Source organism: Lolium perenne, chromosome 1 (genome assembly GCF_019359855.2).
Source record: "Lolium perenne isolate Kyuss_39 chromosome 1, Kyuss_2.0, whole genome shotgun sequence".
Classification (NCBI taxonomy): Eukaryota; Viridiplantae; Streptophyta; class Magnoliopsida; order Poales; family Poaceae; genus Lolium; species Lolium perenne.
In genome coordinates, this window is record NC_067244.2 from 175,333,716 (window position 1) to 175,355,514 (window position 21,799).

The 21,799-nt window shown below is 42.6% G+C and overlaps 1 protein-coding gene across 1 annotated transcript; it reads left to right on the forward strand.

Moving 5' to 3' along the window:
- The first annotated feature begins 504 nt into the window (after positions 1–504).
- Positions 505–18,140, forward strand: LOC127313505 (uncharacterized). Its single transcript, XM_051344002.2, has 2 exons — positions 505–1,250; positions 17,483–18,140. The coding sequence occupies exons 1-2, from the start codon at positions 505–507 to the stop codon at positions 18,138–18,140; spliced, it is 1,404 nt and encodes a 467-aa protein (XP_051199962.1).
- The last annotated feature ends 3,659 nt before the right edge of the window (positions 18,141–21,799 follow it).

The window sequence follows — 21,799 nt, forward strand, 5'->3', positions numbered from 1 at the left end:
GAATTTTGTTGTAATTTTTGTTTTTATTGAGGTGCTTTATACTGTTTGAAATTTCTCTTAGTGCTAGAGTTTTATTCATAAAAACAAAGACTACACAAAAGTTTTCGTTTGAGGCATCCTTGAGAGATATAATCCTCATTCTTTTGGTTTAAATTTAAAATATCTATCTATTGGATCAAAATGTCAATCTTTAACTTTGAATTTGTTGCGACAAGATTTCGAACAGTAGATTCTTTTTTAATTGCGTGTAACAACAAACTTTAGGGCGACCTCGTTCCTTCCTATATATCCATTCAAAGAGAGCCCGGAATCAGCAATTCATACTCATACAGTTAGGGCAAATTACCGAACTTCAACTTTGATGCTACTCCAGGCGACGGCGACCAGTCCAAACGTGCAAGGTTTTGCTCCTCGTTCCAATATAATTCTGCAGCCCCAGAACACCATACACTGATAAACCGCGTGCGGGATCGCGAACAGAAAAAAGAGCGGCCAACGGGACCGATGATGGCACCGGAGCCGGCCGCGCTACCGGACGACGTCCTCGCGGAGGTCCTCCGGCGCCTCACGCCGCTCGCCCTGGCCGCGTCCAGGCGGGTCTGCAGGGCGTGGCGCGGCGCCGTCGACACCCGCCTGCGAGGCCACCTGCTCTCGCGCTCCGTCCGCGGCATCTTCATCAACTTCACCGCGTACCGGAACCACTTCTCGGAGTTCTTCTACCGCCCCTCGACCGGGCCGCCGATCTGCGGAGGGCTCGGCTTCCTTCCCTGCAAAGGCATCAAGGTCGCGGACCACTGCAACGGGCTCCTGCTCTGCGCCGACCAGGAGCGCCGCGAGTACGTGGTAAACCCGGCCACGCGCCGGTGGGCGCGTCTGCCCCGACGACCTCCACCGCACATGCCGGGGTTAATCCTGAGCTCCTACCTCGCCTTCGAGCCCGCCGTGTCGCCGCACTACGAGGTTTTCGTGGTCGCGCGCCTGCCAGCTGCCGGCCAATCGGACGGCGACGGCGAATCATACAAAGACGACTCGTGGTTGCTTGAATCGGAGTGGCCTCCCACGTCATACGTGTTGCACGTGTTTTCGTCGAAGGCGGATTGGTGGGAAGAGAAGACGTTTCTCCGGGAAGGGGAGGCCAGAGGGACCGTCGCCGACATGGATTCAGATCCACCGTATGATCGGTATCGGTACCATGCCGTCTACTGGCGAGGCGCGCTCTACATCCACTGCCAACATTGCTTTCTTACGAGGTAATGTACTTACACTTACTCTCCTTCATCGTGAAAACTCTCCTTTTTAAATCATCACTCGTGTTTGTTATTAATGTTGTAGGGGCTTAGTTGAGGATAGGAAAGAAAGAGAGGTCAAAAATGTAAAAGAACCAAACTCACCTGTATATCTCTGTATGTGAAGGAATGAAGGAGTAACTTCCAGAGAAATCCAATCCCCTCGAGTGTTCCTGCGGTGTGACTTCAATATGGTATCAGAGCTGGTGCTCGGCCCTCGCCGGCGGTGAGTTGGATGCTCGCGGTGGTGTTTCTGGCGAGGAAAAGTAGATAAGGGAGCGGGCCCTAGGAAGAGGCGGCAGCGGCCGGTGACGAGAGGAACGGCGTGCGTACCTGTGGTTAGGAGGAAGCTGAAGCAGAGGGGTGGTGTTCTGTAGCAGATAGAGAGCAGAGGAGAGAGCTTCTGCTGGTATAGCTGTGCTTGCCGGCGGTCAATCAGCAGCCTGTGGCAGAGCTCCGGGTGCCCAGGGACGTCAGTGAAGGTGGGGACAGCCTCCAGGTAAGGGCGGCAGCCCAGGCGGAGAGGTTGTAGTGGTGTGGAGCCGGTGGCCGGCAAGGTGCGGAAGTACGAGGCGGAGGCTGGCGGCTAGTGGCGCAACTGTGCAAGTGCGTGAGCTGAAGTGAGGCTTGACTTGGTTGGCTGGAAGCTGTGTAGCTGCTTGTACTGCGGTAGAGAAGGAGAGGCAGGTACATGAGGTATCCTCCAGGTGTGGTTACTCGTTTCTTGTGGAAGAACTGAAGAAGCAAGGGTTTGTTCGAGTTGTTGCTAATTTGCTATCAAGAAGGGAAATACTTGTTGTGTGCGTGAGAAAAGCAGAGAAGTAAGCAGGTGGAGAGGTGTGTGGTATCCGTGGAGCTGGGTAGACTGCTGAGTGGCAGCATCAAGGAAGGAGGTAATTTGTGAGATAAAGCTGCTGTGGAGTCTTAGGTGAAGAGTAGGTTGAGAGGAACGATATGTTGCTTGGTGCAAATCTCAAGCAGGGGGAGAATTCAAGGTTTGGGATGAACCTAAGAAATGACAGTTACTTTGGATGCAATCAACCTGAGCAATGGCAGAATTGGTATAGCAGAAGACGTGCTGTTGGTACTGAGAAGTCTTGGCGACGAGATGGGGATTGGCTATGTCCAAACTCAGGCTGCAGAAATGTGGATTTTAGGTTTCGCAAATTCTGTAATTGGTGTAGAGTTGCACGCCCTGTCCGTACTAGTAGAACGTTGACAGATGAAAACGGTGGAGAATCTTCAACTATCACTGTTCAGATGACTGCTGATGAGTTGAGAAAATGGTACCAGTTCAAGGAAATGAAGCAAAGTGATAAGAGATCTCGAGAAGCAGCTACTGTCTCGGCTGATCTTTTTGGTAATAATTCAGCTTCTAGTGAAGGTAATTGCAGTGATAAACCATGGTTGATTGATTCAGGGGCATCTCGGCACATGTGAAAGTGCATGGAGCCCCCATGTGTGGTTTTGGTAATTAATGACAATCCCTATGGACTAATGTTTGCATTGAGTTATATTTGTAGGAGTTGTCCATAGGCAATTCTTGAACCATATGTTGGCTTCAAGGTTGCAATAAGAAGAAATTGATGAAGGATATCAAGTGTCAAGTATGTCTTGAAGATGAAGATGAAGTGAGCCCTCAAGCTACTTCAAGACATCAACATGATGAAGAATGAAGAAATGAAGTGCAAGTTCAAGATGAGCCATCTCGAAGAGATCCTTTGCTTGAGTCTTGCCATCCATATGGTGATCATGGATATGTGAAGATGCGCCGAAGAAGAAGCTCTCCCATGGTGGATTATGGGGGAGCAATCCACAAGACTTCGTCAAGCAAGCACAAGCAAGAAAGGCGTTCCATCTTGTTGAGGTCAAGATCGTCGTCATCGAGCTCAAGTGGAATGCGCAAGTATAAGGTTTGCTCTTGATAGGGTTTGTTTCTCACCGGTCTCATAGTGTAGTTGGAGACCGGTTTATAGTTTAGTTGCCGTACTATCAAGAGGGCTCTCGAGTGAGTAACTCGATCGTATCGTTCGGAGAGAGCTCAAACCTTTGCATCCTTGCATCATCTTTCTTGGTTGTTATTTGGACCTTATCCATGTGATGTTTTAGAGCTTGTGCTTATTCTCATGACAAGCTCTAGTTCATCGAAAACGGATTTCGCATAGATCACTTGTTGCGTTTTCGAGTTTGGTTCATCATCTTTCTTGGTTGTTATTTGGACCTTATCCATGTGATGTTTTAGAGCTTGTGCTTATTCTCATGACAAGCTCTAGTTCATCGAAAACGGATTTCGCATAGATCACTTGTTGCGTTTTCGAGTTTGGTTCATCATCTTTCTTGGTTTTATTTGGATCTTATCCATGTGATGTTTTAGAGCTTGTGCTTATTCTCATGACAAGCTCTAGTTCATTGAGAATGGTTTTTCCATGGGCAACTTGTTGCATTTTCAAGATTGGAGGTTTTACCGGTATGTCTTTTTGAGATAGGTCAAACCTTTCTTCATTTGTTTCTATCCTCCTTTGCTGGACTATGATGTTTCTATGCATATTGTTGTAGAGCTCGTTGTTGTGATTTCAACGAGCCCAAGATCATCGAAATCGGAGTCCGGATGCAAAAGTTATGCCCGTTTTAGTTTTGGTGTTTCTGCAGTTTTCTTAGGCCGGATATTTTGGAAATATCCGGGCCGGATTATCCGGGCCGGATATTTCGGAAATATCCGGCCCCGAAATCGTCTAAGGACCGGAAGAAAAGCAGCTCTGGATAGGGGCCGGATTTTTGGCCGGATTTTGTCCAGGTTTTGTCCACGAGGCCGGATTATCCGGCCCGGATAATCCGGCCCCAACTTGGGCCGAATATCCGGCCCTGTTTTTGCCCAAACGGCTCGATTTTCTTGGGGGTATAAATACCCCCCTTCTTCCTCCTTGGGCTGTGCTTCTCTCACTCTCTCTCCCCTCCATTGTTGAACTAGAGAAGCTTGCTCCATCTCTCAATCCCTCCATGATTCTTGCCCCCATTTGAGGGAAAAGAGAGAGGAGATCTAGATCTACATTTCTACCAATCAAATCCATCTCTTTGTGAGTGGAACTCTCTAGATCTTGATCTTGGTGTTCTTTGTGAATTCCTTTGTTCTTCCTCTCTTATTCCCCCAATAGCTTTTGTAGCTTTGTTGGAATTTGAGAGAGAAGGACTTGAGCATCTTTGTGGTGTTCTTGCCATTGCATTTGGTGCATCGGTTTGAGTTCTCCACGGTGATTCGTGGTGGTGAAAGCAAGAAGGTTGTTACTCTTGGGTTCTTGGAACCCTAGACGGACTCTAGGCCTTTGTGGCGGTTTGTTGGGAGCCTCCAATTAAGTTGTGGATGTGTGCCCCAATCTTTGTGTAAGGCCCGGTTTCCGCCTCGAAGGAAATCCCTTAGTGGAACCGTGACCTAGGCCTTTGTGGCGAGGGTCACCGGAGATTTAGGTGAGGCGCCTTCGTGGCGTTCGGTGTGTGGTGTGAGTACCGCATCTTGGGGTGAGGCCTTTGTGGCGTTGGTGTGCATCGAGCAACCACACCTCAAGGTGAGCCTCTTGTGGCGTTCGGGAGCACTAAGCAACCGCACCTCTCCACGGAGATTAGCACTCGCAAGAGTGTGAACTCCGGGATAAATCATCGTCTCCCGCGTGCCTCGGTTATCTCTATACCCGAGCTCTTTACTTATGCACTTTACCTTGTGATAGCCATCGTGCTTGAAGTTATATATATCTTGCTATCACATACTTGCTTGTATTGCTTAGCATAAGTTGTTGGTGCACATAGGTGAACTCTTGCTTAGAATAAGTTGTTGGTACACATAGGTGAACCATAGTATATAGGCTTTGGGCTTGACAAAGTAAACGCTAGTTTTATTCCGCATTTGTTAAGCCCATCTCGTAAAAGTTTTAAATCGCCTATTCACCCCCCCCCCCTCTAGGCGACATCCGTGTCCTTTCAATTGGTATCTGAGCAAGGTCTCTCATTCTTAGGCTTCACCGCCTTGAGAGTAAAGATGTCGGTTAGGGGATTAGCGCACAATAACTTGGTTATATTTGATGGCACAAATTATGATCTATGGAAAATTTATGTGCTTAATATTTTGCGGCGTATGTCTCCGGACATGGAGCGATTTCTTGGCATGGGTTTTTCTTCTCCTAAGGATCCTCAAAATTTATCTCTTGAGGAGGAGAAAAACTCTTGCCTCGATGCTCTTGCTTCTCATGTGTTTTCCATTGTTGTGAGCAATGTAGTTACTTCTTCAATCATGCCTTTTGGGAGCGCTCATGAGTTATGGACAAAAATTCAAGATAAATATGATGTGTCCAATATTATTAAGGATGATTGCATTGCTTCCACTTCCGGCCGTGATGAGTTCTCATCTTCATCCACTTCACCAAAGTGTGTCAAGACACAAGGTAATGATATGGTGAGTGGTGATGAAAATTGCAATGTTGATATTAAGCTTTCTATTGATGATTCTTCATCTCTATCTCAATGCAATGTTTCATCTACGGACTCAAACACATCTAGCACTAGAAATGATTTACATGCTTGTGTTGATAGTCCTTGCATATCATGTGTAAGTTGCTTGAATAAATCTAATGATGATATGCTTGCTTTGTCTTGTGGCCATGATAAAAATGCTTCTATTTCCTCTAGTTGTTGTGTGACTAACATTGTAGAGGAAACCAAAGATTCTATTGGTCAAGACAAGATCTTGAAAGGAGCCTCAAGTAACTCCTCATCTTTATCTCACGGTTCTCATATGTGCCTTATGGCCAAGGGTTCCACGGTATCTCCTACCATGGAACCTCATACTTCTCGTGGTGATAAGGATGAGGATGTTTATGAAGAAGAGGATTGGGTTGTCTCTCTACGCGATAAGGGTAAGAGTGTATTCAAGATTATTTGCAAAGATAAAATTGCTAGCACTCACTTCTTTGAAATCTTGACTACCGCTATTGAGAGCCAAAAACTTATTTGGATGCATGAGAACACCATTGATAAAAAGGGTGCTCTTGAACGAGAGTATGCCGATGATGTAGCATCTTTAAAGAATGAACTTGAAGAAGAACAAACCATCAAGGAAGCTCTTGAGGAGACCTTTGCTCTAGAATTGTCTAGAGAAAAGGAAAACCATGATAGAGCTCTTGAGATGGCAAATGAACTAAAGCTAAAAAATGATAAGCTTGTGTTTGTTAATGCTAAACTCCTTGAGGATTTTGAGCAACTCAAAAAGGGCTCAAGGGTCATTGAGAGTGCGCTCACCAAACTCACCGAGTCGCATGAGCAACTTAAAGCTTCTTATCTAAAAGTGCATGCCAACTTGCCTTCTCCTATTGCTATTGATAATGATGCTTGTGCTACTAACTCTACTTCTTGTGAAGCATCTACCTTGAAGGAGAATGTTGAGCTAAGGGCTCAACTTGATTTGCTAACTAGCAATTATGGGAAATTGGGAGAAATTCATGGAAAGCTTTCTAGCTCCTATGAGGATCTTCTAGCCTCTCATGATAGGCTAAAGTTAGCTCATGAGGCTATAATATCTAAGGCAACACCTTGTGAGCCTCATGTGGGTACTAGCACTACTACTCAAAATGTTATATTGCCATGTGCTAGTCCTAGTAATTCATCCACTCATAATATTGCTAAATCTTGTGATGAATTATCTTCATTGCCTTGTTGCTCTAACAATGAAGGTTCTACTTCCACTAGTACTTGTGTTGTTACTAACCATGTAGAGGAAATCAAAGAGCTCAAGGCCCAAGTCTCTTCTTTGAAGAACGACTTGGTAAAGGGTCATGAAGGGAAATGCAAACTTGATAAGATGTTAAGTGTGCAACAATCCCCCAATGACAAGAGTGGACTTGGATTCAACTCCAACAACAAGATCAAGTCCAAGAACAACAAGAAGAAGAAGGGCAAAGTACAAGTCAAAGACCCGGCCAAGATCGTTTGCTTCAAGTGCAAAATTGAAGGGCACCATGTTAGATCTTGCCCTTTGAAGAAGAAGCAAAAAGGGAAGCGGCCTCAAGCTCAAACTCATATTCAACCTCAAGTTGAAGAAATGCCACTTCCCAAGAAGAATCAAGCCAATGCTCCCATTGTGGAGAAATCTAGTGAGAAGAAGGAGAAGAAAAGAACTTGCTACATATGCCGTGAGAAGGGTCACATCTCCTCCTTGTGCACTATTGGTACCTCATCCAACTCTATCACCATTGATGATGTTTATTCTCTTCGTAAGGATGAGGGTGGCAATGTGTTTGCCAAATTTGTTGGTGCTCAAAGTGGTGTCAAGAAAAGAACCATTTGGGTTGCCAGGCCTATTGTGACTAACCTCTTAGGACCCAACTTAGTTGGGGACCAACAATCCAAAACTTGATCAATAGGTGCTTGTTGGAGGGCATTGGAGACTTGGCTACATCATGAAGAGTTAAGGGATCTTCATCATTTATACTATCTCAAGCCAAGTCTTTTGGTTATCTTACTTCTATCATACACCCAATGTTCCTCCTTGCGGTAACATGTGCTCAACTCATTTATATTGAAAGTTACTCGCCCCTTTGCATGTGTTAGTTTTGTTCCTAACATGTGTTTGTATATGTTGTGCATCCTACGTGTTTTTCTTGAGAAATCAAGGCTATGTATGTTAGGTTGCACACCATGTATTTGTGCTTGTGTTGGAGCCTCTTTGCATCTTGTTGTATCTTATATGGCTCTTATGAGAGATTATTGGACTATAACATTTTGGGGGAGTGATATGCCTTTAGGAATTTCACAATCCTAACAATGTGTGTACATGAGGAATATCACTTAGAATTGATATTGCAAGATTATCTAGTCTCTATGTGGTATGTCATCTTCATGAGAAATTCAAATTCTAATGTTCATTAATATCTCTAGTTGGATCTTTTTTGCCTCTTGTGAAAATAAATTCCTTATCACATTATGGGGGAGTAATAAGCTTTGTGCATATTACAAGCCTAGGAAATGTGAACATTTGAGGTTGTGTCACATAGAATTGATATTGTAGATTATCTCTCCTATGTGGCATGTTTGCTCAAACAAGCTCCAATTTGCTTAAATGGCTTCATTGCTAATATCTTTGTGGATCTTATTTGTGTAAGTTTTTCTTGGCATGGTTTTTCACAACGTGTCCCTCAATACATTTTTGGAAAACCATGTGCTTCAAGTCATACTATTAATTGCTTTGCATGTTGGTATGAATACTATTAATTGCTTTGCATGTTGGTATGAATACTATTAATTGCTTTGCATGTTGGTATGAATACTATTAATTGCCTTGCATGTTGGTATGACTAAATGAAGCTATCAAGAAACTTTCTTTGCATGATGGTTAACTCTTATCTTTTACCATATGCTTTGTTCGTTGTAAATATGATCTTATGTATACTTACAAACTACCACCGGGAAATATTTCCTAATACCTCTTGTCCTAGGACAATTGGTAATCAATTATGAGGTAGATATTTATTGATCATATCTACATTGGCTCTTGTGTTTAAATTGCCTTATTTATTGCCATGAATTTGTTGTGCTTTGACTCCCATGTGTCTTCCTTGCATCTTATGGATCTTGTGTTTAAATTGCCTTATTTATTGCCATGAATTTGTTGTGCTTTGACTCCCATGTGTTCTTTTTTCTATTCAAACTTTCTTAGCTTTTTTTGTAGATATAGGTAGTGTGATGATCCTAGTTGTGTGCATTTTGTATCCATATTCTAAATCCTAGATAATGCACTAATCTTGGGGAGCTCTCCTATATTTGTTATATAAACTTCTCTTGATCTTTATCAAAAATTTGGTTTTGGGAGTCATAAATTTTCTTTTTGGTACTGTGTGCCATCATAAAAAGTGTCGAGGGTTTGGTTTATTTGTTGGAACCTTGCTCTCTTGGGAGTTGGTTATCTCATTCCTTTGTGCTTAGGTTTAATTAGCTTCTTATAATGAGATAAGTCTTTGGAGTCAATCTTGTGTTGATTTGATTCTTTGATATAATTTGGACAACCATTGTCTCTTGGTTTATTTGGTGTTTTGTCCAAATTGTATCTTCCTTTGGTTCTTGAAAGTATTGTGCATGCATATTTAATATATGTATATCTTATGGCATGTGTCACTTTCTTTGATCCAATATATAGGGTAAACTCCATCAAATCCTAATTTGGCTAAGATGTGCATGAAATTCAATTTCATATCTATATGCACATAGAATTGTGGAGTTTGTCCTATATGTTGTAGTGTGTCTAACTACTTCGGACCCAATTAGTTTGGGGACCATTTTGTACTTACCTTTGTGTTAGGTACAATGGATATGCATTGAATGCTTGTCTCACTCTTGGAAAGAAGTGGTGACTCAATGGTAACGTGAGGCAAGCTAGGATGATCAACGAACACATATCTACTACATCCACACCAATGCTATCTTGGTAACAAGTATCTTCTCATGCATACTTTTCTTGTATCCAACCTTATGGTTGCATCTTGGCATGAATCTCTTGATTTGCAAATGTTGTGCTTCTTGCAAAAGTCTTAATGAAACCTCTTTATTGTGAATGTGAGTAATTTGAGATGAGTGCATGTGTTGGGAAGTATTTTAAATCATGCTCATGATTCATCCATCCCAACTATGCCTATCTAGCAATTTTGTTGCATATCAATTCCTCAAGGCTCTCACATGTGCAATATAGATGAAAGTGCAAATTTAGTTACTTCTTTTGGTATCCCCGTTTGTGATACTTGTTGCCTTTCTCAAATGCATCCCAACTATCTTCTATCCCTTGTTGATATTTGTGATGTATTTTAGTTGTTTGTGGTTGAAGTTCATGAATGTACAATAAGATAATATTGAGCCTTTGGCCATGCTATTAAGCAAAAATCTTATTGGTATATTGCATGACTTCGTCTTGGATATCATGCTATTTTTCTTGTGTATCTATTTGGTGTGTGCATGTTTCTTTGTGGATAAATATCTTTGTGATATTGTCCACTTAGAGAAACTTATACACATAAGAGATGATACATCTCCATTTGATATCTTTTTTATTTGTTGCATGTTGATTGGTCATGCTAAGAAATATAATTCATTGAAGACTATGATGATGCTTTTTGCTCATCCATATAATAGTCTTATAATATGCTTTATCATGCCTTTCACATATCTTCTTGGTTGAGCCTTTTATTATGGTGCCTCTTACTTTTTGCTCAACTATTTGTTTGTTGCAAGTGTTAAGCTTATTTCTCTATCTATGATCTATTCCAAATGTTTGTGTTTTAAATGGTAATGAGGGAGTGAGGATTCCATGTTATGCATATTGTATTCAAATACAACATTTTAATTTATGCATGTACCTTGGGGAGCTTCCTCATTTGATTTAGAGCACTATCTTGTGGTGATCATTAGAGTTTGATTCACTTGGTATCTTTTGTTTTTGAATGATATTATGGGAGTGATGATTCCATGTTTGTGCACTTTATACTCCAATGCAAATTGTCTAGTTTTGTGCACAAACCTTGGGGAGCTTCCTCATATTATTTAGAGCAATCTTCTTGATCTTATCATAATATCTATCTTTCTTTTGGTATCCTCTTTGTGATTCATTTGGTTGCTTGCTTCATTTGTTGAAGCTTCTTGACTTTGTTATCTTTTTGCAATCTTTGATCCTATCTATAGTGTGATTCCTTCCGAATATTCGCCATTGGATATGTGCATTTGATTCCACTCAAATTATGAGAAATGCACACGCTATGGAGGAACTCTCACTATATTAGCCTTTTAAATTTTTCACCCATTTCGGCAATTGGTGCCAATGGGGGAGAAGTTTGGAGGGTTTAAGGGAATTTGGTTATGTCTTTGCTTTGTGCTTAAGCATGTGCCTTTATTGCATTGCATCTTGTTGCTTTGCATAGTTGAATATTTAGAGGAAACTCCACTAGGCTTTGAATGCCAATATATGCAATGAAAGTCAAGATCATTCACACATGCATATATTATGGGGAGTTTGCTCTATATATTCAACTTATTTGTTACTTAAATTCCTTATATAAACCCTCTCAAAGAGATTGTCATCAATTACCAAAATGGGGGAGATTGAAAGTGCATGGAGCCCCCATGTGTGGTTTTGGTAATTAATGACAATCCCTATGGACTAATGTTTGCATTGAGTTATATTTGTAGGAGTTGTCCATAGGCAATTCTTGAACCATATGTTGGCTTCAAGGTTGCAATAAGAAGAAATTGATGAAGGATATCAAGTGTCAAGTATGTCTTGAAGATGAAGATGAAGTGAGCCCTCAAGCTACTTCAAGACATCAACATGATGAAGAATGAAGAAATGAAGTGCAAGTTCAAGATGAGCCATCTCGAAGAGATCCTTTGCTTGAGTCTTGCCATCCATATGGTGATCATGGATATGTGAAGATGCGCCGAAGAAGAAGCTCTCCCATGGTGGATTATGGGGGAGCAATCCACAAGACTTCGTCAAGCAAGCACAAGCAAGAAAGGCGTTCCATCTTGTTGAGGTCAAGATCGTCGTCATCGAGCTCAAGTGGAATGCGCAAGTATAAGGTTTGCTCTTGATAGGGTTTGTTTCTCACCGGTCTCATAGTGTAGTTGGAGACCGGTTTATAGTTTAGTTGTCGTACTATCAAGAGGGCTCTCGAGTGAGTAACTCGATCGTATCGTTCGGAGAGAGCTCAAACCTTTGCATCCTTGCATCATCTTTCTTGGTTGTTATTTGGACCTTATCCATGTGATGTTTTAGAGCTTGTGCTTATTCTCATGACAAGCTCTAGTTCATCGAAACGGATTTCGCATAGATCACTTGTTGCGTTTTCGAGTTTGGTTCATCATCTTTCTTGGTTGTTATTTGGACCTTATCCATGTGATGTTTTAGAGCTTGTGCTTATTCTCATGACAAGCTCTAGTTCATCGAAAACGGATTTCGCATAGATCACTTGTTGCGTTTTGTAGTTTGGTTCATCATCTTTCTTGGTTTTATTTGGATCTTATCCATGTGATGTTTTAGAGCTTGTGCTTATTCTCATGACAAGCTCTAGTTCATTGAGAATGGTTTTTCCATGGGCAACTTGTTGCATTTTCAAGATTGGAGGTTTTACCGGTATGTCTTTTTGAGATAGGTCAAACCTTTCTTCATTTGTTTCTATCCTCCTTTGCTGGACTATGATGTTTCTATGCATATTGTTGTAGAGCTCGTTGTTGTGATTTCAACGAGCCCAAGATCATCGAAATCGGAGTCCGGATGCAAAAGTTATGCCCGTTTTAGTTTTGGTGTTTACAGTTTTCTTAGGCCGGATATTTTGGAAATATCCGGGCCGGATTATCCGGGCCGGATATTTCGGAAATATCCGGCCCCAAAATCGTCTAAGGACCGGAAGAAAAGCAGCTCTGGATAGGGGCCGGATTTTTGGCCGGATTTTGTCCAGGTTTTGTCCCCGAGGCCGGATTATCCGGCCCCGGATAATCCGGCCCCAACTTGGGCCGGAATATCCGGCCCTGTTTTTGCCCAAACGGCTCGATTTTCTTGGGGGGTATAAATACCCCCCTTCTTCCTCCTTGGGCTGTGCTTCTCTCACTCTCTCTCCCCTCCATTGTTGAACTAGAGAAGCTTGCTCCATCTCTCAATCCCTCCATGATTCTTGCCCCCATTTGAGGGAAAAGAGAGAGGAGATCTAGATCTACATTTCTACCAATCAAATCCATCTCTTTGTGAGTGGAACTCTCTAGATCTTGATCTTGGTGTTCTTTGTGAATTCCTTTGTTCTTCCTCTCTTATTCCCCCAATAGCTTTTGTAGCTTTGTTGGAATTTGAGAGAGAAGGACTTGAGCATCTTTGTGGTGTTCTTGCCATTGCATTTGGTGCATCGGTTTGAGTTCTCCACGGTGATTCGTGGTGGTGAAAGCAAGAAGGTTGTTACTCTTGGGTTCTTGGAACCCTAGACGGACTCTAGGCCTTTGTGGCGGTTTGTTGGGAGCCTCCAATTAAGTTGTGGATGTGTGCCCCAATCTTTGTGTAAGGCCCGGTTTCCGCCTCGAAGGAAATCCCTTAGTGGAACCGTGACCTAGGCCTTTGTGGCGAGGGTTACCGGAGATTTAGGTGAGGCGCCTTCGTGGCGTTCGGTGTGTGGTGTGAGTACCGCATCTTGGGGTGAGGCCTTTGTGGCGTTGGTGTGCATCGAGCAACCACACCTCAAGGTGAGCCTCTTGTGGCGTTCGGGAGCACTAAGCAACCGCACCTCTCCACCGGAGATTAGCACTCGCAAGAGTGTGAACTCCGGGATAAATCATCGTCTCCCGCGTGCCTCGGTTATCTCTATACCCGAGCTCTTTACTTATGCACTTTACCTTGTGATAGCCATCGTGCTTGAAGTTATATATATCTTGCTATCACATACTTGCTTGTATTGCTTAGCATAAGTTGTTGGTGCACATAGGTGAACTCTTGCTTAGAATAAGTTGTTGGTACACATAGGTGAACCATAGTATATAGGCTTTGGGCTTGACAAAGTAAACGCTAGTTTTATTCCGCATTTGTTAAGCCCATCTCGTAAAAGTTTTAAATCGCCTATTCACCCCCCCCCCCCTCTAGGCGACATCCGTGTCCTTTCAACATGGCTGGCTCTTATAAAGACTTCTACAATTATATTCTTGACTGTGCAAATCAACATGTCAAACTTGCTGATGGTTCCATCCAAAGTATTAAGGGGTCAGGAGATGTTAAGTGTACTCCACACATGACTCTTTCGTCAGTGATGCATGTTCCTTCATTCCCTATTAATCTCATGTCCGTTGGTTGTATAACTAATGAGCTAAATTGTGCAGTCATATTTCTCCCTTATGGATGTATATTTCAGGAACTTGGAACTGGAAAGATATTGGGGACAGGCACTATATGTGAAGGTTTATATTACTTAAATGGTTGCATGTCAACTGCAGTGGCTGCTACCTTATCAATGTCCCCTACAGATGAGTTTCTCATACTTCATCGTCGGTTAGGGCATATACCTTTTATGAAGTTGGGTCAGCTGTATCCTAGCCTTTATGGCAAGGTTGATAAGGGGAAGTTAGTATGTGATGCCTGTGAATTTGGCAAACATATTAGAAGCTCCTACCTGTTGTCTGATAATAGAAGTGCAAAACCATTCCAAACTATACATTCTGATGTTTGGGGTCCTAGTGGAGTTGTGTCGATCAATGGGTATCGTTATTTTGTGACCTTCATTGATTGCTGCACCAGAACAACCTGGATATATGTCTTAAGGAACAAAAATGATGTTTTTGAATGCTTTAGAGACTTTCATAATTTGGTTATGAATCAGTACAATGCTCAGCTGCAGATCTTTCGCACTGATAATGGCACAGAATATGTGAACAAGCTCTTTGATGAGTATTTGTCAAGCTTTGGCATTATTCATCAAACTACTTGTCCAGGTGCTTCTGAACAGAATGGTCTAGCTGAACGAAAGAACAGACATTTATTAGAAGTTACTCGTTGTTTAATGATGGAAATGAATGTTCCCAAATTCCTATGGGGTGAAGCTGCGATGACTGCTGCATATTTGATCAATAGGATGCCAACAAGAGTACTTGGTGATAAAACACCTATAGAATGTTTAACTGGTAAAACAACTTATGTGGTCCCACCAAAGGTGTTTGGGTGTGTATGCTTTGTAAGAGATCATAGGCCATCTATGGGTAAGTTGGACCCAAGGGCTTTAAAATGTGTATTTGTTGGGTATTCTGGTAAGCAAAAGGGGTATAAATGCTGGTGTCCGTCAGAGAGGAGAATGTTTATCAGCATGGATGTTACTTTTAGAGAGAATGCACCCTTTTATGGGGAACCAACTGACTTGACTGATGTGTTCCCTGATTTGTTCAATGATGATAGCTCAGATGGAGTGTTGAGGGCAGGGGGAGATGAGAGAAGAGAAGACAATGATGCAACTTCACAAAAGATGATTGTTGGAGTAATTCCAACTGGAGATGAGCCTGATGGTAGAGATGAAGATACATCAAATACTGAACAAGATCACACTCAGGGGGAGCAGCAAGTATATCAACCTGAAGGGTCAAGATGGCGAAAAAACCTTCAGGTTTATTCCCGAAGACACCGAGTAGAGAAGGATCAGGTGCAGGGAGAGGAAGATATTTTATTGAGACAGAGTTCTGAAACTCAAGGCTACTCAGACATACAAGAGCCGAACTCGAGTCCTTCTGCAAGTGATGGTATAATCTCTCCTCCACATGATGATTTAGATCTCCCTATAGCTCTAAGAAAACAATCTCGCACTACTGCTGGTAAATTACCATCAAACCTGTCCCAATATGATGTCTCTAATTATGTTTCATATTCATCTATGGGCCCCCAATACAAAGCATTCATAGCAGCATTGGACTCTACTTTACCTATACCACGTAACTGGCAGGAAGCAAAACAATACCCAGAATGGAGGAAAGCTATGATGGAGGAGATGGAGGCACTTGACAAGAACAATACTTGGGTACTTACTACTCTTCCTCCTAATAAAAAGATTGTTGGTTGTAAATGGGTATTTACTGTAAAACAAAATCCAGATGGTAAAGTGGAAAGATATAAAGCTAGATTGGTGGCAAAGGGCTATAGCCAAACTTATGGAGTGGATTATGGTGAGACTTTCGCACCAGTGGCAAAAATGAACACTATTAGGGCCGTTATATCTATTGCAGTAAACAATGAGTGGAAATTGTTTCAAATGGATGTAAAGAATGCCTTCCTTCATGGAGATCTACATGAAGAAGTTTACATGGAGATTCCTCCAGGTTTTAATAGCAGAGAAACTGTCGGTAAAGTATGCAGGTTAAGAAAATCTCTTTATGGGCTGAAACAATCTCCTAGAGCTTGGTTTGGGAGGTTTAGGAAGGAAATATGCTCTATGGGCTATCGACAAAGCAATGCAGATCACACCCTCTTTTTTAAACACCGAGGTGGCAAGATTGTTATTCTTATTGTGTATGTTGATGATATTGTGATCACAGGTAATGATGATGATGGGATAGCATGCTTGAAGAAAATGTTGGCAAAATCATTTGAAGTCAAGGATCTGGGTTTTCTTCACTATTTCCTAGGCATTGAGGTTGTATATGGACCACAAGGTATTTATCTATCCCAAATGAAAATATGTGCTTGATTTACTTGCCGAGACTGGGATGCTAGGGTGTAAACCAGCTTCCACACCTATAGAGCTGAATCATCGTACTCGTGCTGACCTGGGTGACACACTAGATAAACAAAATTACCAGAGACTTGTGGGGCGCTTGATTTATTTATCACATACTAGACCAGATATTGCATATGTTGTTAGTATTGTCAGTCGATATATGCATGATCCCAGAACCAGTCATATGGATATTGTAAAACGAATCTTGAGATATCTTAAAAGCTGCCCTGGGAAGGGAATTCTGTTTTCCAAGAACGGGCATCTAAAAATAGAAGGGTACACAGATGCAGATTGGGCTGGGTGTTTGGATGATAGAAAATCCACCTCTGGGTACTGCATGTTCATCGGTGGTAATTTAGTGAGCTGGAGGAGTAAAAAGCAAAGTGTTGTTGCAAGGTCAACAGCGGAAGCGGAATTTAGGTCTATGGCCTCAGGATTCTGTGAATTAATATGGCTGAAGTTGTTGCTAAAGGAGCTTAAATTGTTTGACAATACACCTCTTCGTGTGTATTGTGATAACCAAGCTACAATCAGAATTGTGAACAATCCTGTATACCATGACAGGACAAAACACATTGAAATAGATCGGCACTTTATCAGAGAGAAATTAGATGAAGGGGTAATTCAGGTTTGTTATGTTAGATCTGGGGAACAACTAGCTGATGTATTAACAAAAGGTGTCTGTAATGTAACTTTTATGAAATTATGTAGCAAGATGGGGCTTGTGGATATTTTCGCCCCATCTTGAGGGGGAGTGTTGTAGGGGCTTAGTTGAGGATAGGAAAGAAAGAGAGGTCAAAAATGTAAAAGAACCAAACTCACCTGTATATCTCTGTATGTGAAGGAATGAAGGAGTAACTTCCAGAGAAATCCAATCCCCTCGAGTGTTCCTGCGGTGTGACTTCAATAATTAACATGCTTTATTATTCAATTGTTTACACCTTGTAGAATGTCCTTGTCAAACCACATGTACAGAGCAATCGGACTACCAGGTGCACATGAGTTGGGAGGATACCCCAGCTACTATTTGGGTAGGTCGCTCAGAGGGGTGTATTGCGCAAAAGATATTTACGACCATAGACTCCAGCTTTGGCATCTCGACGAATCACGCATTCAAACTGAATGGGTGTTAAAGCATGATATCAATCTCGAGGCGTTTTCACGCAAGTTCTACGAGCTTAACGATATGTTATTTGAGAAGTTTGAGGAGGACCCTGCTCAACAAGTGGGCGGACCATGGATAATAGAGGATGTTAACTACCAAAAGGACTTCGAGTACTATGGAAATATAGAGTACAATGCACCAGTGGAACAGAAATATGACTGGAACTCTGATGAGGATGACATTCTTGACATTGAAGATGTCGTTGAAGGAAACTATAGCGGAAATTATCATTTCCTTGGATTTCATCCTTATAAAGAGATTGTCTATTTGGACTTTTCTGTAGATAGAGGAGTGGCCTACGATTGGAACAACTCGAAATTCCAAGACTTGGGCAACTTACAACCAGAAGATTACCATTACGGCGTACCCGGGACAGATTCATCTTTCGTATATACTCCTTGTTGGATGGGCGAGTTTCCAGGAAACGAATTGGAAACTTAACTTAACCTAGCTGAATGCTCGTGCGTTGCCACGAGTCATTAATTTATTCTCTCATGCACATATATGCTGATTTAGTACATGTACTTTGTTATGGAAAAGCTATAACGATACAACAAAAACGGTACAAAAGTATAGAAATAGATGATTGCCTAGACATTTTCTTTATCCATAATATTTTTTGAAAATATGAGATGGGTTTCAGAATAAAGCAAGCATATGCAATACCTATCGGAAATTCAATTCAGCTCTCAGATACGTATGCTCCCAATACCTATATCACATAAAAATAACAAAAGCACATCAGACAAAATACTTGGCGGCAATGATCTGATTTTTTTTATACAGAAAGTAATTAATAAAGGACAAGCCTACCTGGCGGCGCCGCACCAGAGCAGACCCGTGCGGCGGTTTTTCCCGGACCCACTACCTGGAAAGGGCAGCCTAGAAAGCAACGCGGATACACGACGCGCGCTGCTCAGAAATATAAGAATAGGAAAAAGTCTATATGTGTGGTAGTGACCACATGATCATCTCAGCCGCACCTGCTATAATACACACGAGAAAAGCTTAATGGACGTCATCAACAGATTTCACCGGTCTTTTATTTGGCTCACTTCCTGAACATCCTTGCCTACATAAAATTATCAGGGTGTTTATAAAGAAGCAACGACTATCAGATTATTTCTAACAACTATCAGATTAGTTAGTTATAGCTATCAGGTTAGTTAGGTAGACACCTATTTTATTCTTTGACAAGCACAATTACCAGATTAATTATCCATGATTGTCAGGTTAATTAGCCACAACTGACAGATTAATTTACCAAGGAAAGAGTACAATGTTCTATGACAAACCAATTAACAGATTAATTAGCCAGGGTTACCATATTAATTAGCCACGGTTTCCAGATTAATAGTCTATCAAAACGATCAGCATGTTCTTTGACAAACACAATTACCAGATTTCCAACCAGATTATTTAAACACAATTACCTGATTTTTTACTATGCAAAACTAGCAGCCTATACATCAAACTAGCTTAACTGAAGGTTTCAACAAAGCAAAATCCAGATCAATCTCCACTTAACTGACAGAATATTTACACCATAGCTAATCCATGTAGGAATTTTCCTGGTACTCCACCGAGAACGAGTCACATGGATGAGAGACGGATGGGGAGAGGTTGAACTTGAGCAAGGGAATAATATGCCGAGACACATGGATGACAGACGGATGAGCGACTTTGCTCACAGCATGGTGCCGGTAAGCCCTCCCCCGATGCGAGCTCGTCGGAGCGGCAGCCCCTCACTGCGGCGTCCTCGGCATCACCCTTCTCTGCAGCATGTTCGGCGGTGCCCCTCTCCGCGGCGTGCAGCGTGCTCAACGGAGGCGGTGCGGCGCTCCGGTGGTGCCACTCTACGGCGAGCTCGACAGCGGCGGTCGGTGCCTCTCTAGTGCGGCGCTCCGGCGGCGCTCCAGCTGCGCTCGGAGGCGCCCCGACGCGGTTCTCCGGCGGCGCCCCAGCTGCGCTCCGACGGCGCTCCGACGCGCCTCTCCAGCGGCGCTCCGGCCACCCTCCAGTCGTTGTTCCTATATGTGGTCAGAGAGAGAGAGTTGTGGCTGGCAGGAGTGCTCGTTAGATAAGGTCAAAGAAAACGATAGGATGCGAGGTATGCGGTTCCTATAGGGGCCCGATGTAGTCTGCACGCATCGTGGCGCGCCGCACGCAAGTGCTGTTGGTGCGGCGCCTCTATCTAGATTTTCCCATTAATAAATTATCAGATAGCAGTCCTAATGCTAGCTAGACCTACAGAAACGCATGTAACTCCAATTGAAAAACTACTACAGAATTGAAATTAAAGCAATTAGAAACTTCAAACTTAAATATGAGGATACTAAGAAATTTTCTGTGCGTTGCTATGCATTAACAATTTGCTTTCTGGGGAGTGCTACCCTTTGTACCTTCGCAGCATGCCGTCCCGCCCTCCACCAGCGCACGGCTCCATCTCCATTCCTTCTTAAGGTACCACACCCTCCTCTCCCCTTTCTCAAATTTTCCCGTGTGCCGGCCACCCTACCTTGGAAACCGGTCTCAATTTTTGTCGGCTCCATCTTCGCGTTCGATTAACTGGTGCTATATCCTGATTTTTTCTGGCGACTGTCAACCAGTACAGCTTTCGCTTCAGTGTCTAGTTTTGTATCCCCGCTTCTGAGCCGCGCTGGAATTCCAACACGACATGATATTTCTAGTTCCTTTTTCATTCTAAGTACGAGCATATCATAGTGAATACTTTCTGTTTGACATGTGTTTGAGTTGATGATTGACATGTATATACAAGCGTATGTTCATGTAAATTACTACTTCCTCCGGCATTAAATACTTGTCGCCGATTCAAACAAAAAAAATAGGCTAGCCGATGTACACGTAAATTACAACTCATTACACTAGTATTTACATGATCTGAATCATGTAAATTGGGCAAACAACACTGTAATTTTAGTTTTAAAATCTTGTAAACTAGATTTTTCTTATATTTTTTCTTGTACATGTTATCTATCTAGAAAGTTACAATCCATTATAGTGGTATTTACATGTTTCGGTACATGTAATTTGGGCAAACAACTTTGCTATACTATGGATTTTGTCTCTTGTTAATTTCTTCACCTATTGCTAACTATAGGTACCAAATTGACCAACATCCCACCTACAAAGATTGTTAATGTTTTCTTAAGGGGTGGTGTGATTATAATACATGCCAAGTGTTGTGTTGCATTATGACTGGAAGAAAACTGACTAATGGCGAATTGAAAATCAGACGAGTGACAATTAGACACTCCCTGTATAAAACCACAAAACACTCTGTTCACTGTTTACACCTGTTGTCGTCAGAAACCCACCGGCGGGCAGCGACGGGCAACACCGTAGAGCCGGGAACAACCTAGAGCTGCGGCTGGCTGAGGTCCCTCCGAGCGACGGCCCGCAAAGCCTTCTGGTCACACGTCCGATGCTGATTGCAAGGGCGTGCCACCTGACCTATACCTGGTCAGGAAGGTGATGGAGATGCCTCGCTTAGTTTCCTGCATGGCATACACGTAAACATTAAATACGAGCCTCGATCGGCTCTCAGGTTATCCTGTGAATCGGCTCAAGGAGCCGATCCACCCATGATTCGTACGGGGTGCACGAATATATGGTGGTCCTGCTTGATCAAGATAAAGCTAATTAGATCTACGACGATTTAGAGTTTTCACCGCATAATCGGATCATCCTACTCCAGGTTGGGCCTCGCGGCCACGCACGGTGATCGTAAGCCGATCCTAAACAAGGCCTAAAAACCAACACGAAGTTGATCCCCGGAACATCCTGTTTAGGACTAGCGAACGACACCCTACGTGCCGCTGGATCCTCCCCCCCTTTGTAAGGCCTAACTATTGCAGATATTAAACTAATCCTTGTAGAACAAGGAGCAATCGTAACGGATCAGATCTACTAAATAATGATCAAGCGGTGCCGCCCCACACCTAAGATAGGTGTGAGGGCGGCTAGACATGCAAGGGTTGCACTACGATAGCATGTTACGCGAAGAACTATGCTAACCCTAACATATCTATGATAACTACGTTGCTCGCCATCAACAAGGCTTGACGAGCAACGCATGA